This window comes from Colius striatus, chromosome W (genome assembly GCF_028858725.1).
Source record: "Colius striatus isolate bColStr4 chromosome W, bColStr4.1.hap1, whole genome shotgun sequence".
Classification (NCBI taxonomy): Eukaryota; Metazoa; Chordata; class Aves; order Coliiformes; family Coliidae; genus Colius; species Colius striatus.
In genome coordinates this window covers 8,431,801-8,453,601 of record NC_084789.1, presented here as the reverse complement: position 1 = coordinate 8,453,601, position 21,801 = coordinate 8,431,801, and the positions used below count along the sequence as shown (strand labels likewise).

The 21,801-nt window shown below is 43.3% G+C and overlaps 1 protein-coding gene across 4 annotated transcripts in view; it reads right to left on the bottom strand.

Annotated features, from left to right (window-relative positions):
* Positions 1-21,801, bottom strand: part of LOC133628388 (KAT8 regulatory NSL complex subunit 1-like) — a 152,116-nt gene that overhangs the window by 109,888 nt on the left and 20,427 nt on the right. For all 4 annotated transcript variants that reach the window (XM_062016507.1, XM_062016504.1, XM_062016508.1 and 1 more), the window contains one exon: positions 13,269-14,652. In XM_062016507.1, coding sequence (XP_061872491.1) covers positions 13,269-14,569 — 1,301 coding nt within the window. In that variant the 5' untranslated portion in view covers positions 14,570-14,652. The remainder of the gene's footprint in view (positions 1-13,268; positions 14,653-21,801) is intronic.

The window sequence follows — 21,801 nt, the reverse complement described above, 5'->3', positions numbered from 1 at the left end:
CAAACCACTCACCCCCTCTGACATAAGATCTCCAACTCTCATCCCCTCTGACATAGGGTCTCTAATTCTCTCCATGGGTCACGGGGGGGGGGGGGGGGGGGGGGAGTGGGGGGTGTCCCTGGTCCAGATACTTTTTTTACAAGTATCACTTATTAAAAATAGGTTTAAATAGTCAAGAGTTGTTTTGGGCTTCTTGCCCATTTCCAGAGGCAGGGAGAGAGGGATGGAGTGAGCAAAGGCTGAACATGGAAAGTTGTCCTTAGGAACAATATGAATCATCACACTGATGAATTTTAAGCAGCTACTACTCAGATTTATTTTATTTAAAACAGCAAGGCTTAACCAATATGTGAACAACAGACCTTGGAGAAGTCATTAGATGACACATATATTATGACAAAAAATACTTTAAAAATGCTCTGTAACAATTTAATCTGCCTTGACATAGGAAAAGTGGTGAATGCCTTGAAACAATTACTAATGTGGTTGTTACTTAATTCTTTTTTGCTGTCTCAGCATAAAGAGCATCTTCCCCTTGACTATCAGATATTTCTACAAACGGCAAGAGAGATACCTACAACATAGAAGCAGACAGAGAATCCTTTTCTTGTTTTAGTCTGAGACAGTAAAAAGTCAATACCACAAAACATTGCATACATGGAGCAAGAGCCCTGCAAGTGTTCTGCATTCAAAATGCAGATCCACAGAAGGCTAATTGTCTCTTTAAAAAAAATAGCCAGCACTGGAATAGCAGAAGTCACATGGAGAACAGCTCTAATTCAAACAAAAATAGGCAGATTTAGCTGCTGCAAATTTATTCATGCTACTGTCAAGCCTAGGAATAGTAATGGTTGCTGAACAGAAATATTCTGCCCTTGGCCACTGGGATATGAGCCTCTAGCAGAGAAAAAAGCCACTAGGAATATGGACAGCCATTACCTCTTCACATCAGACTACCCAGATCAGGAATTGGGGTCACAGGAGTTAAACTTTGTCAGAAGCTGCAAAAGCCATGTCAAGCCAAGATCACTGAGCACTGAAACACCTTCAAAGCCATCCATCTCTTGCTCAGCTCTCACCTCTGGATCTGCCCTGCTCTGCTCCATGTGTGGATGCAGAGGGGTACTCTGCTTTCTTCTGTGCTGACACCCACAGACCCCAGGGCAAAACAGTACTGGCAATGGGCAGAAAGGCTGCAAGTGAACAAGAATAGTGTCTCAGCTGCTGAGCTGTTGGAACATACCTTTTTAAGAGGTTACAGGAAAAGGCACCAACAGGCCACTAGCATCTGCACCCACATCTGAACACATTCATCTCCTTCCCAAGCACTTTTAAGGCCAGTCACTGTGGGCAACAGCAGTACACAGTACTTTTGTCATCTAGAATTCAGAAGCAATTCAAAAAACAAGCCAGAATGCAAAGCACTGAGTTTATTTATCATTTGGTATCTGTGTCTGCAATGCAACATATCTTTAGTCAGCCTAACAGAGAACTGACTTCCACGGGCACACACTGCTCCTATGAGTGATTAAAGTGTCCTCTCCAAAGTTAAATGGGCAGAAGAAACTTGTTAACTACTAGTCAGCTTTTGATGCAGACAGAAGACAAGGGCAGGGCAGAACTGGCTGTCACTACACTCAAGCTTCACAGTTATGAGAGGAAAATCATAAAATGGCCACACAGAGTCTGACAAGGAATAACCTGTAACCTCCAGCCAGCAGTCAGCTGTATCCAGAGGGCACTAACCATCATGGGGACCAGCTCACAGCCACTTCCCAGCTACAAGCTATCATCAGGGCAAATCCAAAAGCTCAGAAGACTTAAAATACCTAACTTAGTAATAGAAAGATTAAATATCTAACTTGATAACAGAAAAACATAGATAAGTGCACAGAAGCGAGACATTCATGAACTAATGTTTAGTGTAACCAGGAAAGTAGGAATTTCTTGCCAGGTTCCCACAAGTGATTTAATTGCAAAGTCATCTAAACCACAGTAACATACTTTGCCCTCCTGAGGTCTCATCTGGAATACTGTATCCAGTTCTGGGCCCCTCAGTTCAAGAGGGACAGGGAGCTGCTGGAAAGAGTTCAGCATAGGGCCACAAAGATGATGGAGTGGAGCATCTCCCTTGTGATGAAAGGCTGAGGGAGCTGGAGCTCTTTAGCTTGGAGAAGAGGAGACTGAGGGGTGACCTCATTCATGTTTACAAATATGTAAAGGGCAGGTGTCAAGAGGATGGAGCCAGATTCCTCTCAGTGATGGCCAATGACAGGACAAGGGCAAGAGGTACAACCTGGAACATAAGAGGTTCCAAAGAAACACAAGGATAAGTTTCTTCACTGTGAGGGTGAGGGAGCACTGGAACAGGCTGCCCAGATGGGTTGTGGAGTCTACTTCTCTGGTGACATTCAAAACCCACCTGGACGAGTTCCTGTGTGACCTACTCTAGGTGGCCTGTTCTGGCAGAGGGGGTGGACGAGAGGATCTCTCCAGGTCCCTTCCAACCCTTAAGATTCTGTGATTTTGTGATACTGGCCTCTGCAGCCTTTGTTCACTTAACTGGGTGGAAATATGGAGCTAGGTGCACGGTTGCTAACCCACAAGTCAGGCTTACACTCACTTAAATATGTGCATACAAACTTTCCTCTCTAAAATCCCTCTTCTCCAAGAAACCATTCTTTTAGTGATTTCTGCCTATTATATCTCCATAAAAACCCTTTGCTTCTTACTCAAGAGTGAACTAGAATTGATAATGCAATATAACATCACCAGCCCTGAAACAGCAAAAACTCAATACCAGTCATTAAGTAGGAGCCACCAGAGAATTCACTAAATGTAGAGTGCCTATAAAGTTGTACCAGCTACTCTGCTACAAAGGCTTATAAATGGAGACAGACAATTTTTAACTCCAGCAAGTTTACAGAGACCCCCATGAAAGCAAACAGGGTACATTTAACCAAATATCATAGAAAGAGAAGATGAGCTCCAATTGCACATAGGCTGGGATGAAAAGTATTTCTGAGAAAATATTTTTTACCTGGACCTGGAAAATGAATGACAGCAGAGCATTTTGAAAGCTTTATCTGTAGCATCAGAGAAAAACAGACTTTATGGCAAACATTCCCAATGTGAGTGAGGTTCTCTTGTTTTCTGTTTGCTGGCCAAGACAAGTTCAATCTACAGATTGTGGTTCACTACAGACAGTGGCTCAAATCACTTTCCTCTGCCTAGCATCTTTTTTTTTTTCTTCAAATGGAAAATACAATTAGACTTCACTTTGATTCACATTGCTTTCCACTAATATTTTCAAGTCCTCCCTTATACAAATAAGGGAGGACACGTCTCACAACATCATTATGTGTTACTATGGAAACTGCTAAAATGTCACAAATACAAAAGCTTAAAGCTTTGCTGCATAAGTACCCTGATTCTCCTTATCTCCCTCTTTTGGTTATTTGATGACCAAATGTTTTGAGTCCAATAAAAAAAGGTCACCATTGAGAGGGAGGTGGGTTTGGGTTTTTTTGCATTGCTTTAATTTACTGTTTATTTTGTTAAGTAAGCTGACAAATGAAGTAAAATTTCACAAGTTCACCCTGTTGGGAAGCAGTTTTTAAGAAGTTTTGAGTGTTGTTTTACTACCTGGCAAACTCCGTGCTGTACTGTGTGCTGCAAGGAAACACCTGAAACTGCAGTGAGATCTGTGTCCAAAACTATCCCTTCCTCCCACTTCCCCTGACCATTTCACTACATAAGCAAGAAACAACTAAATTATGTATTTTGCACAGTAAGGATGCACATATTTAACAGATAAAGGGAGCTGTAAGTCTTTAAAGTGGGCTACATACCTTCAAGAATTAAACAGTTCTTGAAAGAGCATGCTTATGCTCATTCATAAGACAGAACAAATTAATCTGCTTCAGAAGTGAAGTCACAAGATGTGTCAGCCGAATTCTGCCACCACTATCACAGGGAACATGCCATTTTGCAGTTAAAGACATCATGGCTGCGCATGAGCGCTAGGAAGGAAACAACCATCTGTCAAGTTGTTCATCTGCACTAACCTGACTGCTTACAACTAGCAGAAGAGCTTTAAATACATCACCATGACAACCTCCCTGCTTGGACATAATAACCAGCTACCTACAACTGCTGGAACGAGTGTGTTTTGGCATAAAGTTGAAGGCTGGTACTCTTTAAGGAAGTCCATGTTTGCTGTTGCTTCAGTTTTTATCATAGCCATATAGTTATTTTTTATCTTATGTCAGAATAACAAAAAAAAAACCATGGCTTTAACTGTAGCTGCTTACAGATGCTGGTGTAATGCAATACTAAAGTCTCTTCTTCAACCCCCACAGCGGTACATGAGACTTCAATAACAAAGATCAGCCCTAAATGGGGCCCCTTTTCCTTGCTCAAATGCTAATTTCAATTTCACATGAGACTGTAGAAAAAACAGACAAGTTCACCAAACTAGGTTTATCATGCCAGTTCACAATTTTTTTTTTTTCTGCTGCTTCAGATGCTCTGTCAGGCTCTTTCCAATGCAAAGTAAGTATTTATGCAACCCTATCCAAAACATCACCTTGAAATAAAAAAAAAAAACAAACAAACAAACAAAAAAAACTGAGCTACAGCCCATTCTTACCCATTGCCCTGTTGGATAAGGGCTGCAGAGACAAAGCAAAGTTTATTGGTAGTGTCAGACACCAAACAATTTACAGTCCTCTGCATCATCTTTCATACACCAGTCTAGCACAGTCTCACAGCAAAAGAAACAGGCAGAGAAGATCTGACTAAGAACAGAACAACCCAAAGCCCTACTAGAGCCCTAGAGGCATCTGTGAGAAAGATGTTTTGTCCGCATTCAACAAGTCATATGCCAAATTCAAATGCTTTCCTATGCCACAGCACCCAACTCCATCATTATTCTTCAGATACGTGAACCAAGGGCTGGTTCCCATCTGCTCTCCCTAAAACAATTGTGATTACTTCAGTCCAGAAAGATAAATTTAAATCAATGCATCAAACTCTCTCTCATATGAAAGTCAACACTGGCCGAATTCAATTCTGTGGGTCGCAACATGAGTACTTACACCAAAAACATCTAACCTCCCTTCCATGCTACAGCAAGGTCTGCATGCAGATCAATTCAGAAACAACTTGTGAGACATTCATTATATCTATAAAACGTATACTATAACCAAATATCATGGTTTTGCGTAGAGCAGTTTCTGGTTATGTGGAAGGGGCTGTAAAGATGGCTCCTGTAAGAAGTTGCTTGAAACTCTCCTCAGCTCGGAGTCAGACCCATTTCTGGGGCTGAGCCAAATGGGCACCTCCACAATCACTTAGAATCATAGAATGGTAGGGGTTGGAAGGGACCTTTAGAGATCATCTAGTCCAATCCCCTTGCAGAAGCAGGTTCACCTAGATCAGGTCACATAGGAACATGTCCAGGCAGGTCTTGAAGACCTCCAAGGAAGGAGACTCCACAACCCCCCTGATTCTGTGATTTCTTGCTTCTTTTCTGACTGGTGGAGGTGGAAGGAGTTGGAGGAGAGAAAAGCGACCATGAGAATCCTAAAGTCAGTGAGTGAAGACAGGAGGTGGTGTGCTGGAGCAGAGAATCCCCTGCATCCTGTGGAGAGGACTGGTTAAGCAGAGATTTGTTTGCACTTCCTTAAAGATCCCAAGTCAGGGGCAGTGACTATGTCCTGAGCAGGTCGTGTCTTGTGGGAAGACAGCATTGCCCGGAAGGTGCCTGTGGGAAGGTGCCTGGAATGTTGCTGGCTGCAGAGTCATCCCACGCTGGAGGACTTTGTGAGCAGAAGTCATAGCTGTTGGGAATAACCCACACCAGAGAAGTTCGTTAAAGACTGTGTCCCTTGAGAGGGACCCCATATCTGAGCAGGAGAAGAATGTCAGGAGTCGTCCTCATCTGAAAAGAGAGAAGCAGCAGAGCCCATCTGTGAGAGACTGACCACATCCCCCACTCCCTGCCCCCCTGAGCCATTGAGGGGGGAGGAGGTAGAGATATCGGGAGCATTGAGCTGGGCCCGGGAAGAAAGGAGGGATGGGAGAGGGAGAGCTTAAAGTGCTGGTTGTAATTTTCTCATCATCCTGCTCCCTTTTTGCTTTTTGTTCTGTTCTGTTTCTTGTAGGTTGAGCAGTGGAGTCTGTTTTGCCCGGAACCATAATTAGCAGCGAGTCCTCCCTGCCCTTGTCTTAATCCACAACATCCTTGGTTATCTTGTTCACAGAATCATAGAACAGTAGGGTTGGAAGGGACCTTTTAGAGACCATCTAGTCCAACATCCCTGCAGAAGCAGGTCCACCTAGATCAGGTCGCACAGGAACATGTCCAGGTGAATCTTGAAGATGTCCAAGGAAGGAGACTCCACACCCTCCCTGGGCAGCCTGTTCCACTGCTCCGTCACCCTCACAGCGAAATAGTTTTACCTTATGTTGAAATGGAACTATTTGTGTCAAGAAGGACTCCCAGGTCTCTCTCTCTGCAGAGCTGCTCTCCAGCAGGTCACCCCCAGCCTGTCCTGGTGCATAGGGTTGTTCCTTCCCAGATGCAGGACTCTGCACTTGTCCTTGTTGAACCTCATGAGGTTCCTCTCTGCCCTACTCTCAAGACACTCGAGATCCCGCTGAATGGCAGCACAGCCTTCTGGGGAATCAGCCAGTCCTCCCAGTTTGGTGTCATCAGGGAACTTGCTGAGGGTACACTCTGTCCCCTCATCCAGGTGGTCGATGAATATTTTGAACAAGACTGGCCCCAGAACTGATCCCTTTGGAACTCCACTGGCCACAGGCCTCCAATAGACCTCGATTCTGTGCCACTGATCACCACCCTCTGGGCTCTGTCATTCAGACAGCTCTCAATCCACCTCACTGTCCACTCATCCAAGTGAGGGACATCTCGACCAACAAAATCACTGCTGAGCAGCACATGGACAACAACCAATTCAAGTATGACATATACAAGTTTTCATAAATAGTTGGAAAATAGAAAGTTAAGCACTGTGCTGTCATCAGTAACTACAAGCACAGCTATAAGTCAAGAATAAGAAAAAAACCACAAAAAGCCAAGCAGAAAGTCATAAAGAGTAGATACAAACTTTTAGGATTGCTCTGCATTAAGTGAAATGTGTTTAAGACCAGCATAAAAAGCTTCCTTAGTCCTCACAGTGTGGGACTTGCCATTGTATTAGAGCTCCGTGAAATCACAGATTCAAGAAATGTTATTCAATATCTCTTGAGATAGACTTCCTTATTATGCTCTTGCTTGAAAAGTAAACTCAAGAGGAAATAAAATTGAATTTCTAAATCCTTTTTCTCAGTCAATTGATGCACCAACTACAACTATGCAGGTCTTGAAAACCTCCAAAGAAGACGACTCAACATCCTCCCTGGGCAGCCTGGGCCAGGGCTCCCTCGTCTGAACAGCAAAATAGTTTTTCCTTATGTTTAAACGGAACTTTTTGTGTTCCAGCTTTTTTCCATTACCCCTTGTCCTGTCACTAGGTACAATAGAAAAAGTGATGTCCAAAACACTGCTAATGTTTCTCAAGGCCTCAGGACCTTCCTACAGTTAATTTTTCTTAAGACTGTTAATGCTTCCCAAGGCCATAGGACTCTGTCAAACGAAGTATTGTCAAGAAAGAGAATGCTCAGGATAAGACCAGCAGATATTCACGATCGTCATGGTTTGACATGACAGCCTTTTTTGGTAAGGGCCTATAAAGATGACTCCCTTTAGTAGGTGCTCGAAACTCTCCCCAGCTCTGAGCCAGACCCACTTCTGAGACTGAGCCAATTGGGCACCTCCACAATCACTTTTTAAGAAGCAGCTGGAAGAAGAGGCTTCTTCCTGTTTCTTCCTTCTGTCCATTCTTCTTCTCTGGCTGGTGATGGTGCAAGGAGTGGGGAGAGAGAGAGAGAAACAATCATGCGGACTCCAAGGTCAGCGAAGGAAGAGAGGAGGAAATGTGCTGGAGCAGACTCCCCTGCATTATACCAAGAGAACTGGTGAAGCTGAGATTTGTTTGCATTTAGCTAAAGACCCCACATAAGCAGCAAGAATGTGCATCCAACACTGCATAAAAGAATACCTGCTAAATAACAACTCTGTTGTTACTGAGTCTTTATTTCAGAATCCTTACCCAGCCACACCTAACTTCCCACTCTCAGTGAGGAATGTTAGAAAGCTTTGGAAGCTCTGACTTTGAATCTATAGAAGGCTATCAGGTTGGTCAAACAGGATTTCCCCTTGGTGAATCCATGTTCTTGGACTCCCTCCAAGAAGGTCAATGGCATCTTGGGATGCATCAAGAAGAGCATAGTCAGCAGGTCAAGGGAGGTTCTGCTATCCCTCTACTCTGCCCTAGTGAGGCCTCATCTGGAGTCCTGTGTCCAGTTCTGGGCTCCACAGCTCAAGAGGGACAGAGAACTTCTGGAGACAGTCCAGCGCAGGGCCACCAAGATGATCAGGGGACTGAAGCATTCCAAGCCCTAGCATTCTATAATTGTATGATTTTCCTTATGAGGAAAGGCTGCAGGAACTGGGGCTGTTTAGTCTAGAAAAGAGGAGACTGAGGGGAGGAATCTCATTAATATTTACAAATATCTAAATGGTGGGTGTCAGGAGGTTGGGGCATCCCTGTTTTCTATAGTAGCTAGTAATAGGACAAGGGGTAATGGGATGAAGCTGAAACACAAAAAGTTCCGTTTAAATATAAGGAAAAACTATTTCGCTGTGAGGGTGATGGAGCAGTGGCACAGGCTGCCCAGGGAGGGTGTGGAGTCTCCTTCCTTGAAGGTCTTCAAGACCTGCCTGGACACGTTCCTATGTGACCTGATCTAGGTGGACCTGCTTCTGCAGGGGGGTTGGACTAGATGATCTCTGGAGGTCCCTTCCAACCCTACCATTCTATGACTCATAACCATCTTTTCCTTCATGTTTAGTAACAACATTCAGGATGAGTTGTTCCATCACTTTTCCAGGGATGGAGGTGAGGCTGACTGGCCTGTAGTTTCCTGGGTCATCCTTCCTGCCCTTTTTGCAGACTGGAGTGACATTGGCCTTTCTCCAGTCCTCAGGCACCTCACCTGTCCTCCATGATTGTTTGAAAATGATGGAGAGTGGCTTAGCAACCACATCAGCCAGTTCCCTCAGCACTTAGATACATCCCATCAGGTCCCATTGACTTAGGAGTGTTAAGCTTGCCCAATAAGTATTTAACCTCTTCCTCATCCACCAAGTTTACTACTCCGAGTCCAGCAATTCTGTAATCCAGGCAGCACTATGTCACACAGCACAGGGAAGAGTCAAAAACATATGGGCTCCAAGCCTATGAAATGATTCACTGCAACAGAGAGCAGAAGGTGCTCAGATTTCCCATCAGTAAATTGGGATCACTGATGTATGTTTAGGCATCATGGTCATACTCAACAACCACAACTGAATACCAATGTAGGTACCACCTGATCCTGGTAAAAGATGATGTGAGAAGTTGCTAGAAACTGGAATTCTCTCTCAAAAGCTTGATGTAACTGCCATCAAAACAGTGACATTCCAGGTAAAAGATCTAAACTCAGAGAGAAATTCCACTTAAGTATTTGTTTTCTCTACCTTTCCTGAAAATTTTTGATGGTACACAAACCAAAGTTGAGGATTGCAAAGACTAAACTGCTTACCACTCACCAGGTATCTGTCATGGTTTTGGTCCATTTAGGAACAAAGGACCACCATCAACCATAAGTACCAAGGGCCATTGGAACTCTGAAAGGCCAGGGAAGGCTCAATTGCCACTTATGGTCCTGTGCAAAACAACACTACTCAACTTAGAGAAGAAAACAAAACTTAATTTAACCCACCATCAACCAAAACATAACAAACTGAAATATCCAACTGAAAACAATACAGAGTAGGATGAATGATAAAAGTGCAACCAGACCTTTCAGACCATCTTCCCCCCATCCCTCCTCTCTTCCCAGGCTCAAAGTTGATTCCCAGTGTCTTCCTCCCCCTAGAAGCTGGCAGGGCTTCACAACAAAAGTGTAACAATTACCTCCCTGCTTTGATTATGCATTACACAATGGTCTGGTTATGCAACTGAATGACAGCAGCACCTCTATGAGTGCTTTAAAAAGGACCAACCAAGTTCTGACAGAACCCTAGTGCTACTAGAAAGATGCAATTCCTCAGGGATACACTGCTCTACAGTCAAGATCATGTGGGACCAAAGAGTACAAATACTTCCAAGTGTGTTCTTGACCAGATACCGATTCTGGAATGCCATCATGCCAGAAAAACTCAAAGGTCAGCTCTTATCTAAGCACGATGTAAGCACATCTATGTTTCTGATGCATGCTTCTACTTGAATCCCAGAGGGAATCAGTGGATGTGGCCCTTTAATGCAAGCTACAAGACACACCACGTGTAGTGTAACTCTCACTGAAGAACTAGAAGCAAGCAAGCACCTTCTTGGGGGAAGGCAAGGGCAATATATAGCCATAGGATGCTGATTGAGAGGCAGAAGTTTTTGCCCTCATTAAGATATTGTCTCACTACTGAAATTAAAATAATCGGAGTAAAAGTCTTCCCTCTAATAAGCCAATTCATCAAGTTGCAAAATCCAGTCATACTTGAGAAACCCTGCAAAAAGCCTTTGCAGTTCTGTGCTCACACAAACAATGGCTCTGTACAATAAGTTGTCCTAAGGCAGCTTCCCAGCGGAAAAGTCAGCTCATCCCCTTCCTGTCTCTTAGCACTTCTTTGAAAAGAATGATATTTAGATGTACTCAAATGCTTCTACCAGTTCTTAAGGTTGACTTCATGAGTTTTGTTAACAAGCACAAACGTGCATTCAGTCTCAACTTCAGTAACGACAGAGCTCATGAGACTATACGTCAAAGCACTCATGCCAACAGGAAAGTCAATGCTGGGAAGGCTAATTACTAAATACTCACAGGCACAAACTAAACTAGGTTTAGTGGACCAGTACACAGACACACCAGCTTCTGAACCTATATACAACAGAAGGATTGTTCTTTTTATTAGCTTTAAAATCTTTGGCTCTTTAAGAGTAATTGAGAGGTTGGAGAATGCAAAGGCATGACTAACACAAAGGGCAGAAAAGTTATCAAATAATTTCATGCATCTCATCTCTAAACATTGCCTCTTGGGATTAACATAAGTGGCAAAGAAATTTCACTTTCCTAGACAATATGTGAATCTATGAAACTCACAATATGAGAAAATTAAGATTACTTTGGACAGAATTTTAATCAAATATCTCCTCTAATAACTAATCGAATACTTATAAATACATTTTTACTACTAATCCAAACAGTAAGTTTGTGGACATTGTAAAACAGGAATGAAGTTATTAAATTCTCTTTTTGAAAGCACAAAAAGGCCTTTATGTCCAGCCAGCAGAGATCACATGTTCAGCTACTAGCTTTGCATTGGGAGAAAGTCAAACTCACACCATATTTAAGACTGCACATACAGAAATTAATCCTATGCTGATATCCCAAAACACAATATGACATTTAGCTGGAATTGAATATTCAAGAACTGTAGCATCTGTTTATCAGCACTCATCCATATGACCATGTTTTTGAAGAATGCTGAAGTTATCAAATACACACACTGTTCATGTCCACCTACCTAGTTCAGTAAAATTTACATCATACAGCACTCAATCAGCCATTGACATTACTGTGGACCACAGGTATCAAAATACATTCAGTTATTTCTCCACAGAGATCTGAACAAACTCAGAATAGCACAGGTATGCCAAAGTCCTGGTGACTATTTCCAGCCTTGACCGGAAAGCCATCCACATTCCAAATAGGACCCCTGTGACTGCTCCAGGGAGCAACCACATCAGTCAGCTCCCACAGCACTCTAGGATGCATCCCATCAGATCCCCTTGACTTAGGAGTGTTAAGCTTGCCCAAGTCTTTAATCTCTTACTCTTCCACCCAGGACAAGTCCTCCACTGTCTGGGCAATCCTACTATCCTTGCTGGACTGAGCTTCCTGAGAGCCAGCCTTGGCTGTAAAGACTGAAGCAAAGGCAGCATTCAGTAGTTTGGCCTTCTCTGCATCCTCTGTCACCAGTGCACCCTCTGTGTTCAGCAGTGGGCTCACATTCCCCCTAATCTTCCTTTTGCTGCTGATGTACCTGAAAAAAATCTTCTTCTTTTCCTTAACTTTCCTGGCTAGGTTTATATCTAAAAGGGCTTTAGCCTTCCTGGTTGCACCTCTGAATGCTCTGGCAATGTTCCTGTACTCTTCCCAAGAAACCAGGCCCTTTTTCCACCTCTTCAGGGTTGAAGAGATCATCTACTGATGCAAGCAAGATTTTACACAGACTGAACACAGAATATGGCTTTTTAAGAGATTTGTGCAAAATACTGATATGTACTCCTAGGGAAAAATCTTAGTTTTGTAAGAAAAATTTCCCTTCTTCCTTGACCTGCCTCAAGTCCTTTTTTCTTGACAAGGATCTTCCCTCCTCCACTCACAAATTGACACCTAATATTTATGCAAATAGTGCCCAGTAAACAACGTAATTATAAGTTTGTCATCATCATTTAATGCAACTCACACACAAGAAGGAAATTGTCAACAATACTTTCCCAAATTCAAGAAGAGAACACACTCAACTTCATGCTTCCACCAGCACTTGGACCAAATAGTTTCTGAGATTTTTCCAGGTAGTTTGTTTAACAAAAAAAACCCAAAAAACAAAACCAAAACACCTAAACAAAACAATTCCCCAGTCACAAGTATGGTGTCAGCTACAAAGATTCAGACTGGTCTTGCTTTACACAGTTGATTTGCAACAAAGATTCCCACTCTAAAAAGACAAACATTTCCTTTCAGGAGACAGGTCCAACACATCATGGAGAGAATCATTTATAGTATTTGAGGTTTGTACCTGCAGTATGCTTGCACCACCACTCGCGTCAGCCAGTATTTCCAGGACTTGCTGCTCCACAAGAACACCAGCAACTACCATATGCATGAAGAATTTTATCTTCAATTTTGCATGTGCTGCCTGAACTAGGAAGTCTGCTGCAAATCATATCACACTAGTTTTAACAATTACTTCTTTGATTTAAGCCCCTCAAAAAAAATTGTTCCTACAAAAAGAAAAAAACAACCCACCAGATTTCTACTCAGTCACCTTTCACCTCACTCTTTCCCCCACCGGTAAGGAAAGTGTAACTGCTACTCACAGTGGTACATGGGGTTCTTCTGAGTCTGCTTTGGTCAGTTCCTCTTGTTCAACATCAGACTCTCCTCCGGAGCTGCTGTCAGTGACATCCGAGTCAAATGCTTGCTCGCTGGATCTCAAGTTGGCCATACCACTGGCTGTGAATCTCTCCAATTCTTCTGATATTGAATCACTTTTCAAGAAGCTGCTTAGGCCTTCTGGAGTAACTGTCTCACTCACAGCTTTCCTCAAGGCTGCTTCTGCTTTTCTGGTCAACATCAGCTGGCTCTGATGCCTCAGGGGATCCAAAGTTGGAAGCTTACTCAGAGTTTTCTCCAAGAAGCCACCTAACTGCTGCTGGATGTGTCTCTCCACCTGCTTTGCCTGCACCACCTGCAAGCGTTTCTGCAGCCTGCAGGCACGGTTCTCAATGTCTGCCTGCCGTCGTAGCAATGCCCTCGTCCTCATCTCGGAGTCAAGAGCACTGTGGCGACCAGTCAACAGAGAAGGCTTCTGCTCCTCCAACTTACTGCTCCCAAAGTCAGAGTGACTAGCAACACCAGACAACCTAGTCTCTCCACTGCCACCCTCAAGTACCCGCTGTTGCTCTGTGGAATTAAGGGAAGATTTGCTTGCAGTGCCATTATTGCTAAATGGAGTTGTGTGCTCTGCACCAAGGCTTCTATGTGGAAGAGTGCTATTGGTCAATCTGGTTTTCAGGTCCCCGGATTCAGAATCTCCTGCATTATAGTCAAGACTCTGGAGTGCAGCAGAAGGAGGAACACACTTCCCACCATTCAGAGAACTAGAGTTTTCATGATCTGAATTGGTACTTTTGACCAATTTCTTGGCCAAGCCATTTACAGGTGCTTGAGGGAGAGGTGGCTGGCTATTAGTACTCATTGTTTTTAGGTTCTCTAAAGTGAATTCCAACACTGGTTGCCTCCCCAACAGATCACTTGTTTTCAAGAAGGACTGAGATAAAAGAGAGTGAGATTTAAGCACTGTCTGCTTGTTGAAGACTCCTTGGAGCTTCAGAGGCTCTTTTGAAGAAACAGATGCTACATCTGAGCAGAGATAAGAGGCCACTAGTGGCTGCAGCTTGCCCAGCTCTTCTTTTGTAGGGTTGTTTCTGAAATCTAAACCGGGATCCTCTGGAGCAATGGCTTTCCTTTTGGTGCCGTTGGCAGCCAGGAGGATATTATTGGCGTCGTTGCTCTCAGCACTGCCAGGTGACAAGGTGGAAGATGGGGGAGCCAGCTTGAATCGGATGTGGTGAGCTTCAGCTGCTGCATCAGTGAGAGCGGGCGCCATCGCAGCCATTCAGCACCGAGAGACGGGAAGTCCAGCCTCTTCAGGTGCGGAGGCCAGCTCCACTGCCTCCCACAGCCTCTCCCAAGGGCAGCCTACAGAAGGGAAGGGGAAAAGAGAAAATTAGGCATCACATAGAAAATAAAACAAACAATATGGACAACAGCAGCAGTAAGACTCATAAGCTTTACTCTCGGTAAAGCCACCCAAGCTCCTCATTCAGCACAGCATCCTCCCTCTGTGACCATCAGCCCTACTCTTGGTGGAGCCATCTGGGCAACAGCTAGAAACAGAAGTAGCAACATGCAAGTTGGTTCTCAATCTCCCAGAGCTAGTGCCTGCCTGTAACTACTATTCTCATCTCTCTGTCCATCTACCAAGCATACCAGCATCCTTGTAGACCTTCATGAAAGGTCTGGTCTTGGTTATGCCTATTCCTCAATGCCAGCAGCTCATCAACCGCATCTTTAAAATTCTTGAGCTACACCTATAAAACAGTTTTCACTGCTTCTGCTGTCAGCTCAGGTGCATTAAAAATGACAAGTTAAATGTTCTAACAGAGACAAGGTTTGAGGGGAACATCCATATGATTAAACTCCCAGTGGCTAAAGAAACCCCATCACTTCCCTGAAAGCCTTGAATTTGAAGAAAGTAATTTCCCTGGTGTATACGACACCTACTTTCACAGAAGTACATTTCCAAACCAGCCAGGTGATTTCCAGCATTAGCTATTTCCACTGCTCTTTCAAGAACATGGATAAAGATTAACCCACACACCCACTACGACAGAGCAGTTGTACACTCTAACTGTAGTGGCAAGCCATGGCTTAACTCAACTAGGTCAAACGAGAAATAACCAAAGACCTTTCATTCACATACACTACAATCATTCCCTACCCACCCACCTTCAAGCTTATGGTCATTTACCTACTTTCTTAACCACTAGAAGTATCAATGATTTTTAATGCCTTTTTTTAAACTGCATTCACATAATCCATAGTGCAGACTGTGCTAACAGTGCAACAGTTACTTATTTACCTTTTGCTGCAAAATTTATCTAGCACCTACATAAGCTATTTCAATGTCAATTTAATAGTAAGTTGCCTCAATGTCTTGCCTGCTATGCCAATTCTTTAATTCACATAAGTTTGCATAATCTTGCTGTAGCTGTTCGTTAACACACCCCAATGACCAAGTTAATACACCACTTTACAGGAAAAGCAAGGACTATCCAAAGTTTGATTAAGTGAGTAAAAATTAACAGCCAGTTTTGTTCTCAATCTTGTTCAGCTGCACCATGTTGCTCCCCAGTGTCAGACCTGGTGCTTCTCATAACAGGGACCACAGACAGGTATGAAGGCTGAAAGGCACTAAGCACTAAAAACTGGTTTTTTTGTGAATTGAGAGAAACAAACCTACACCCTCATGGAGGGAAGGCCCACAGGACTAGCTCAAAGTTCTTGACTCTGGTTTCCAATGAGCATATATATTGGCCAACTGGCAGAATCCTTACCAGGTATACAATTCAGACCATCCACAGTCTTGCTAACTCTCCAAACCCAGGTAGGTGATAGAGGAAGATGACAGGGAAGAAAGGATACACTCAGAGGAACAGATTTAAAATACAAAAAAAGAAGCTATTGTAACAGAAGTATTTGAGGCTATACCTCAAATCCCATGTCCAGTTTTGGGCCTCTCTATACAAGAAGGACAGTGAGGTGCTGGAGAGGATCCAGAGACAGGCTACCAAGCTAGTAAAGGATTTGGAGCACATCTCATGAGGAACGGCTGAGAGATCTGGGGCTGTTTAGCCTGGAGAAAAAAAAAAGGCTCAAGGGAGACCTTATTGCTCTCTACAACTACCTGAAAGGAAGCTGTAGTGAGAGGGAGGTTGGTCCGTTCTCCCTAGTAACAAGCAATAGAACAAGAGGAAACAGCCTCAAGTTGCACCAGGGGAGGTTCAGGCTGGATATGAGGAGGAATTTCTTTGCTGAAATGGTTGTCAGGCATTGGAATGGGCTGCCCAGGGAGGTGCTGGAGTCACCTTCCCTGGAGGGGTTTCAGAGATGGTGGATGTTGAACTTAGGGAAATGATCTAGTGGTTGATAGGGCTGGGACAAAGGATGGACTCGATGATCTTAAAGGTCTCCTGCAGCTGAAATGATTCTATGATTCTAAGTACAGAGACACTAGAGATGAGTTCAGACTTCAGAGGTCCCCTATTGATAGAACTTGTAATATTTTGTAATCAACTCTACCTTGTACTTACTGAAAAAAGGATATCACATGCTGAAAAAAAATACTGCACACTTATTGAAAACAGCTTTTAGCCACCACTTGAGTCCATAAATAAAAACTGAATATGACTACTCAAGAGGGGAGAAAAAGAAAAAAAAAGGAACTTGCAGGGAACTTTCCACTTATAGGTAATATACCTCTGGGAGAAGAGGAAGACTATCAGAATAAAGGACTTCCCCCACTCCAGTCTCCTACTAAGATCTTCACTGGAGAGACATGCACACTTGGCATGACTGTTCTTAACGGATGTTCTCAGTTCTGCAGAAACACACAGATCTGTCTTCCAAAGGAAGATCAATGCTCTTCACAACTGTCACCACAGCACTGCAAGATATTGAGACCAGCTTAGGAAACATTCATACTGCAAAAAAGGCAGAAAAACCTGCAGTTAATGCTGAACGCAATGATTCTTTATGAATGTATTTACACTATACTGTAGCCATTTAGGAGTTTACCTTGTGTTATGGTTTGACATGACAACCGTTTCTGGTAATGGGGAAGGGGCTGTAAAGATGGCTCCTGTAAGAATTGCTCGGAACTCTCCCCACCTCTGAGCCAGACCCACTTATGGGGCTGAGTCAATTAGATGCCTCCACGATCATTTTTTAAGAAGAAGCAGCAGCTGGAAGAAGAGGGTTCTCCCTCTTCCTTCTTTCCTTTCTTCTTTTCCAGCTGGTGGTGGTGCAAGGAGTTGGGAGAGAGAGAGAAGGGACAATGCGGACCCGAAGGTCAGCGAGGTAAGAGGAGGAGGTGTGCTGGAGCAGAGACTCCCCTGCATCCTGTGGAGAAGACTAGTAAAGCTGTGATTTGTTTGCACTTTGTTAAAGATCCTGTGTCAGGGGCAGTGACTATACCCAGAGGAGGCCATGTCCTGTGGGAAGGACCCTGTATCTGCAGAAACTGCAACTATGGGGAAGAACCCACACCAGAGAAGTTCGTTAAAGACTGTGTCCCAGGGGAGGGACCCCATATCCGAGCAGGGGAAGAATGCCAGGAGTCATCTTCCTCTGAGAAGAGAGAAATGGCAGAGTCCATATGTGAGAGACTGACCTCATCCCCCACTCCCTGCCCCCCTAAGCCGTTGAGGGGGGAGGAGGTAGAGATATCGGGAGCAGTGAGCTGGGCCTGGGAAGAAAGGAGGGATGGGGGAGGGAGAGCTTAAAGTGCTGGTTGTAATTTTCTCATCATCATACTCTCTTTTTGCTTTTTGTTCTGTTCTGTTTCTTGTAGGCAGCAGAATAAACTTTCCTACTTTCCTCCCTCAGTTGAGTACTGGAGTCTATTTTGCTTGGAATAGTAACTGGCAGCGAGCCCTCCCTGCCCTTGTCTCAATCCTCAACAACCTTGGTTATCTTTTTTCCGCCCATCTCACCGGGGCTTCTGCCATCCTAACGAGGGTGGGGGTGGATGGGGGCCAGTGAGCAAGAGACTGTCATGGTGCTTCATTGCTGGCTGGGCAAAACCATGACACCTTGGCTGAAAGGTATTTTAGAACAAATTTGTAGGTCATCAACTTTAGTTAAATTAACAGAAGTAGAAAACAGAAGCAAAGCTTTCATACCACTGTCTCCTCCAGGTTAGCAAACTCCCTTTAAAATTAAAATCCTCCTTCTAAGCTACTGCAACACTACTTGGCTTCCCTTTTAGTTGGGTGGGCAGCATTTAAAACACTTGGGAAGCCTGGAAAGCCTCCCTTAAGAATAAGGCTTTGTTCTAGTAGTGTAAAGATGAACTCCAAAAGTTATCAGATGTATGAACTTAAAAACTATTCATGTGCTGGACAGCACTGTTTTTTTTAATAATCAATTAGATCTCTACTCTTCTGAATGACCCTTGGAAAAAAAGGTTAAGGAATATTTGGAAGCATGTTCCTCCCCTCAATCCTGTTTATTAGTTTTGGTTATTAAAGCTGTATTACATTTCTCAGCAATTTCTTCCCAGCAGGGAATAAAAAGGGAGAGGGAAGTAAGGCATCTCTAAGATGACTATAGGAAGAGGGAATAAAGAAAAGGAAAAGTCCTTCACCTGGAGTCAGGAACTTTCAGAGTATTCTGAGAATTTTAACAGTAATTCCAAGAATTATCCTGAATCTTCTGTCTTCTGAATCTTTTCCGGGACTCAAACCATGCTGGCAAGTTCTACCCAAACTGCTATCACTCATCAGATAGCAGCAGATTGATGTGAGCACCCACAGGTCCCTTTTGTCATGGCTTCTCCTCAAAGAGTCTATGACTCTCAGCAACTGAGTTTACATGCATGTGACCAAAAGGTTTCTTCTCGTGCAGAAGTCCTGCTGGTAGACAACTGTCAAGAGTAACTGGATTACCACTTCAGTTCCACCAGCACAGTGTGATTGATGCAGTACAAGCTCCAGCCCTGCCTTCAACAGCTGCTGCACAACACTTTGTGCTGGACTCCACTTGAGAAGATCCAAAACAAGTTTCTTCTGGAAGGTCAACGTGGCATTTACACCTATCTTAAGATAATACTCAAAATCCACAAGCATGTTCTTGAGTTTCACTTTAAATCCAGAACACTGCCAGAGCAGTTAGCATTAATTAACGGAGGAAAGATGAAAGGCTTTGTGAAGCAGGTAAAAACAGGGCAACCATAATTTGCCAATCTTCCCTCACTTCCTGAGGAGTGCACACAAGGCCACCAAGGGAGGAAAGTCACCAGGCCTACTCAGGTGGTTTCACCCACAATTCCATGTCAACTATACCAACATTCAAACTCTCACTGATTTTTAAACACAGAGCAGTGGAAAGAAAGAGTGGGAATAAGGTTGAGGCAGTGATGAGATGTCAGAAGGGACACAAGGAACAGACCCAGTCATGCTGTAGCCCAGAGCAGCTATTGGGTCACAACACCCCTGACATGCTGACTTATTCAAGACCATCTGCTTTCAAAATCCAATTTTACAAGCATACCTTGAAAGGAGAAATGGGTTTCCAAGAACATGATTTTGTGCAACGTCTCAGAAAATAAGTCCAAAATGAACATGGGAAGTCTTTGCTCTTCAGAATCTCTGTGACAAGAATTTCAGGGGGAGAAACCAGACACCTGTGCTTCCAGTGAGGTTCATGAGACGATCAAGGGAGCTTCAAGTCCTGGGCACACAACATATCAATAGTCTCTCCTTTGCCCAGCAATCTAATCACTCCAGTTTCTCTCCTGAAAGGCTCTCCATGCCCTCGCATCAGCAGGTCTCCTCACAAACACAAGATTTTCCTCCCAACCATGACCATCCTTCTCAGGCCACTGAGCCCTGCACCCTCCTGGCTACCTTACCTTTTTCTTCAATCCCTCCAAGCATTGCCTGGTGACACACATCTACCTTGTGTATTTGTATTCCCTAAAATACTGTTTATGTTTAAACCCTTGATGTTCTATAAAAAAAAAAAAAAAACCAAACTACACAGTGTCTAGTTTCATCACATGTCAAATCATATCAGGCCTACTCTTTATAGATACTGCATGGTCTCGCTTCCCCAGATCTCCTACGAAGCACTTGCCCAAAACCTACCCAGACACATTCCCTTTTTCCTATAACTTGTACAAAAAAATGAAGACAGGAGAGGTTACAAATGCTCATGCAGAGACCTCAGTTCAACACATATGTAAAGGACAAAGCCTCTGTTAGATGCAGGCCTTCTCCAAACTGACTATACAACCACCTGCAAACTCCTACACCTACACAGCATACAGGTTTTGCAGAGCATACACAAAGGTGCTCCCAAATTCGAAGTAGTAAAGGCAAAGCTGCCCTGAAGGAAGTGAATATTATACCAATACCCATTTCCCCCTTTCTTCTCTCACTACAGATCAAGAGTGCAGCCAATTCTTGAATTGTGTGGTGAAAAATCTTCTAGGAAAAAAAAAAAAAACCTCAAAAAAAACCCACACTAAAATTGCTAAAATAAAATCCCTACACACTTCATTTTGCAACTGAAATACATCATCTATGCTTCTAATCTCAGCAGAGTAATTTAAAATGTAAGTACTCAACACACAAGCTAATGCCTGGAGCCCTAGAAGTATTTTCCACATCAAAATGTAGATCTACCAAAGTTATATCTATTATGCATAACAGATTCTCTACGTGCCTTTTGTTGTCACCTTTCAACATTTTATAGTTGCGAGGCAGATGTTTACCAATTCAGAAAGATTTAGATGAGAAGTAACTCTCAAAGCTTTAATTAAGGTAATGTGACTTGGAAGTACAGGATGATAAAATTATCGATAAGCCAGCTATCACGTGCAGTTCATCAGACTGTATGCTTGTAATGACCTATATTTGGGAAACAGGCTTTAAAAAAAAAAAAAAGGTTAAGAATATACATAAGAACCACAGCACCTTCCACATATATTAACACCACAGACCTACAACTAATCTCTCTGGGAAAAGTAAGAATTTTAATTTTAAGAACATCCCACAGAATGGTACTTATGCATTGGAGCAAATAAGAAAGATATTTCTGAGCTCCGCTTTTATAGCCTTTGTATCTGACCAGAGGCCCTCAAGTTTAAAATAAAGTGGTTGTTTCAACTTCCTGGTCCTCATGAGTGCCAGTGTCTTTTGGACAAAAACTAGAAACAGCAACATGAGGTCTCCTTCAAGAAGGATTTTCTCTTATGCCCGTGAATTCTCACTGGATATAAATAAACCAAATCAATTTGCCAAAAAGAAAAACAAAAGCCACAGAAAAGATAAATTGTCATTTCTCCGATAAGAAGTTTGAAAATTTAAACAACAACAAGCAGGAACGCCTTCACCTGGAAAGTGAAGAGGCTGGAGATAAAAATACCTGTTTCTGTAAACTCATTCATCAGAATAAAGTTGTTGTTTACAATCAAATAAAAAGAAATGTAGGAAAGCAGGAAAAGGAGGCAGGTGGTCTCCATGGATGAGCAAGGATCTGCTGGGACAACTCAGGCAGAAAGCA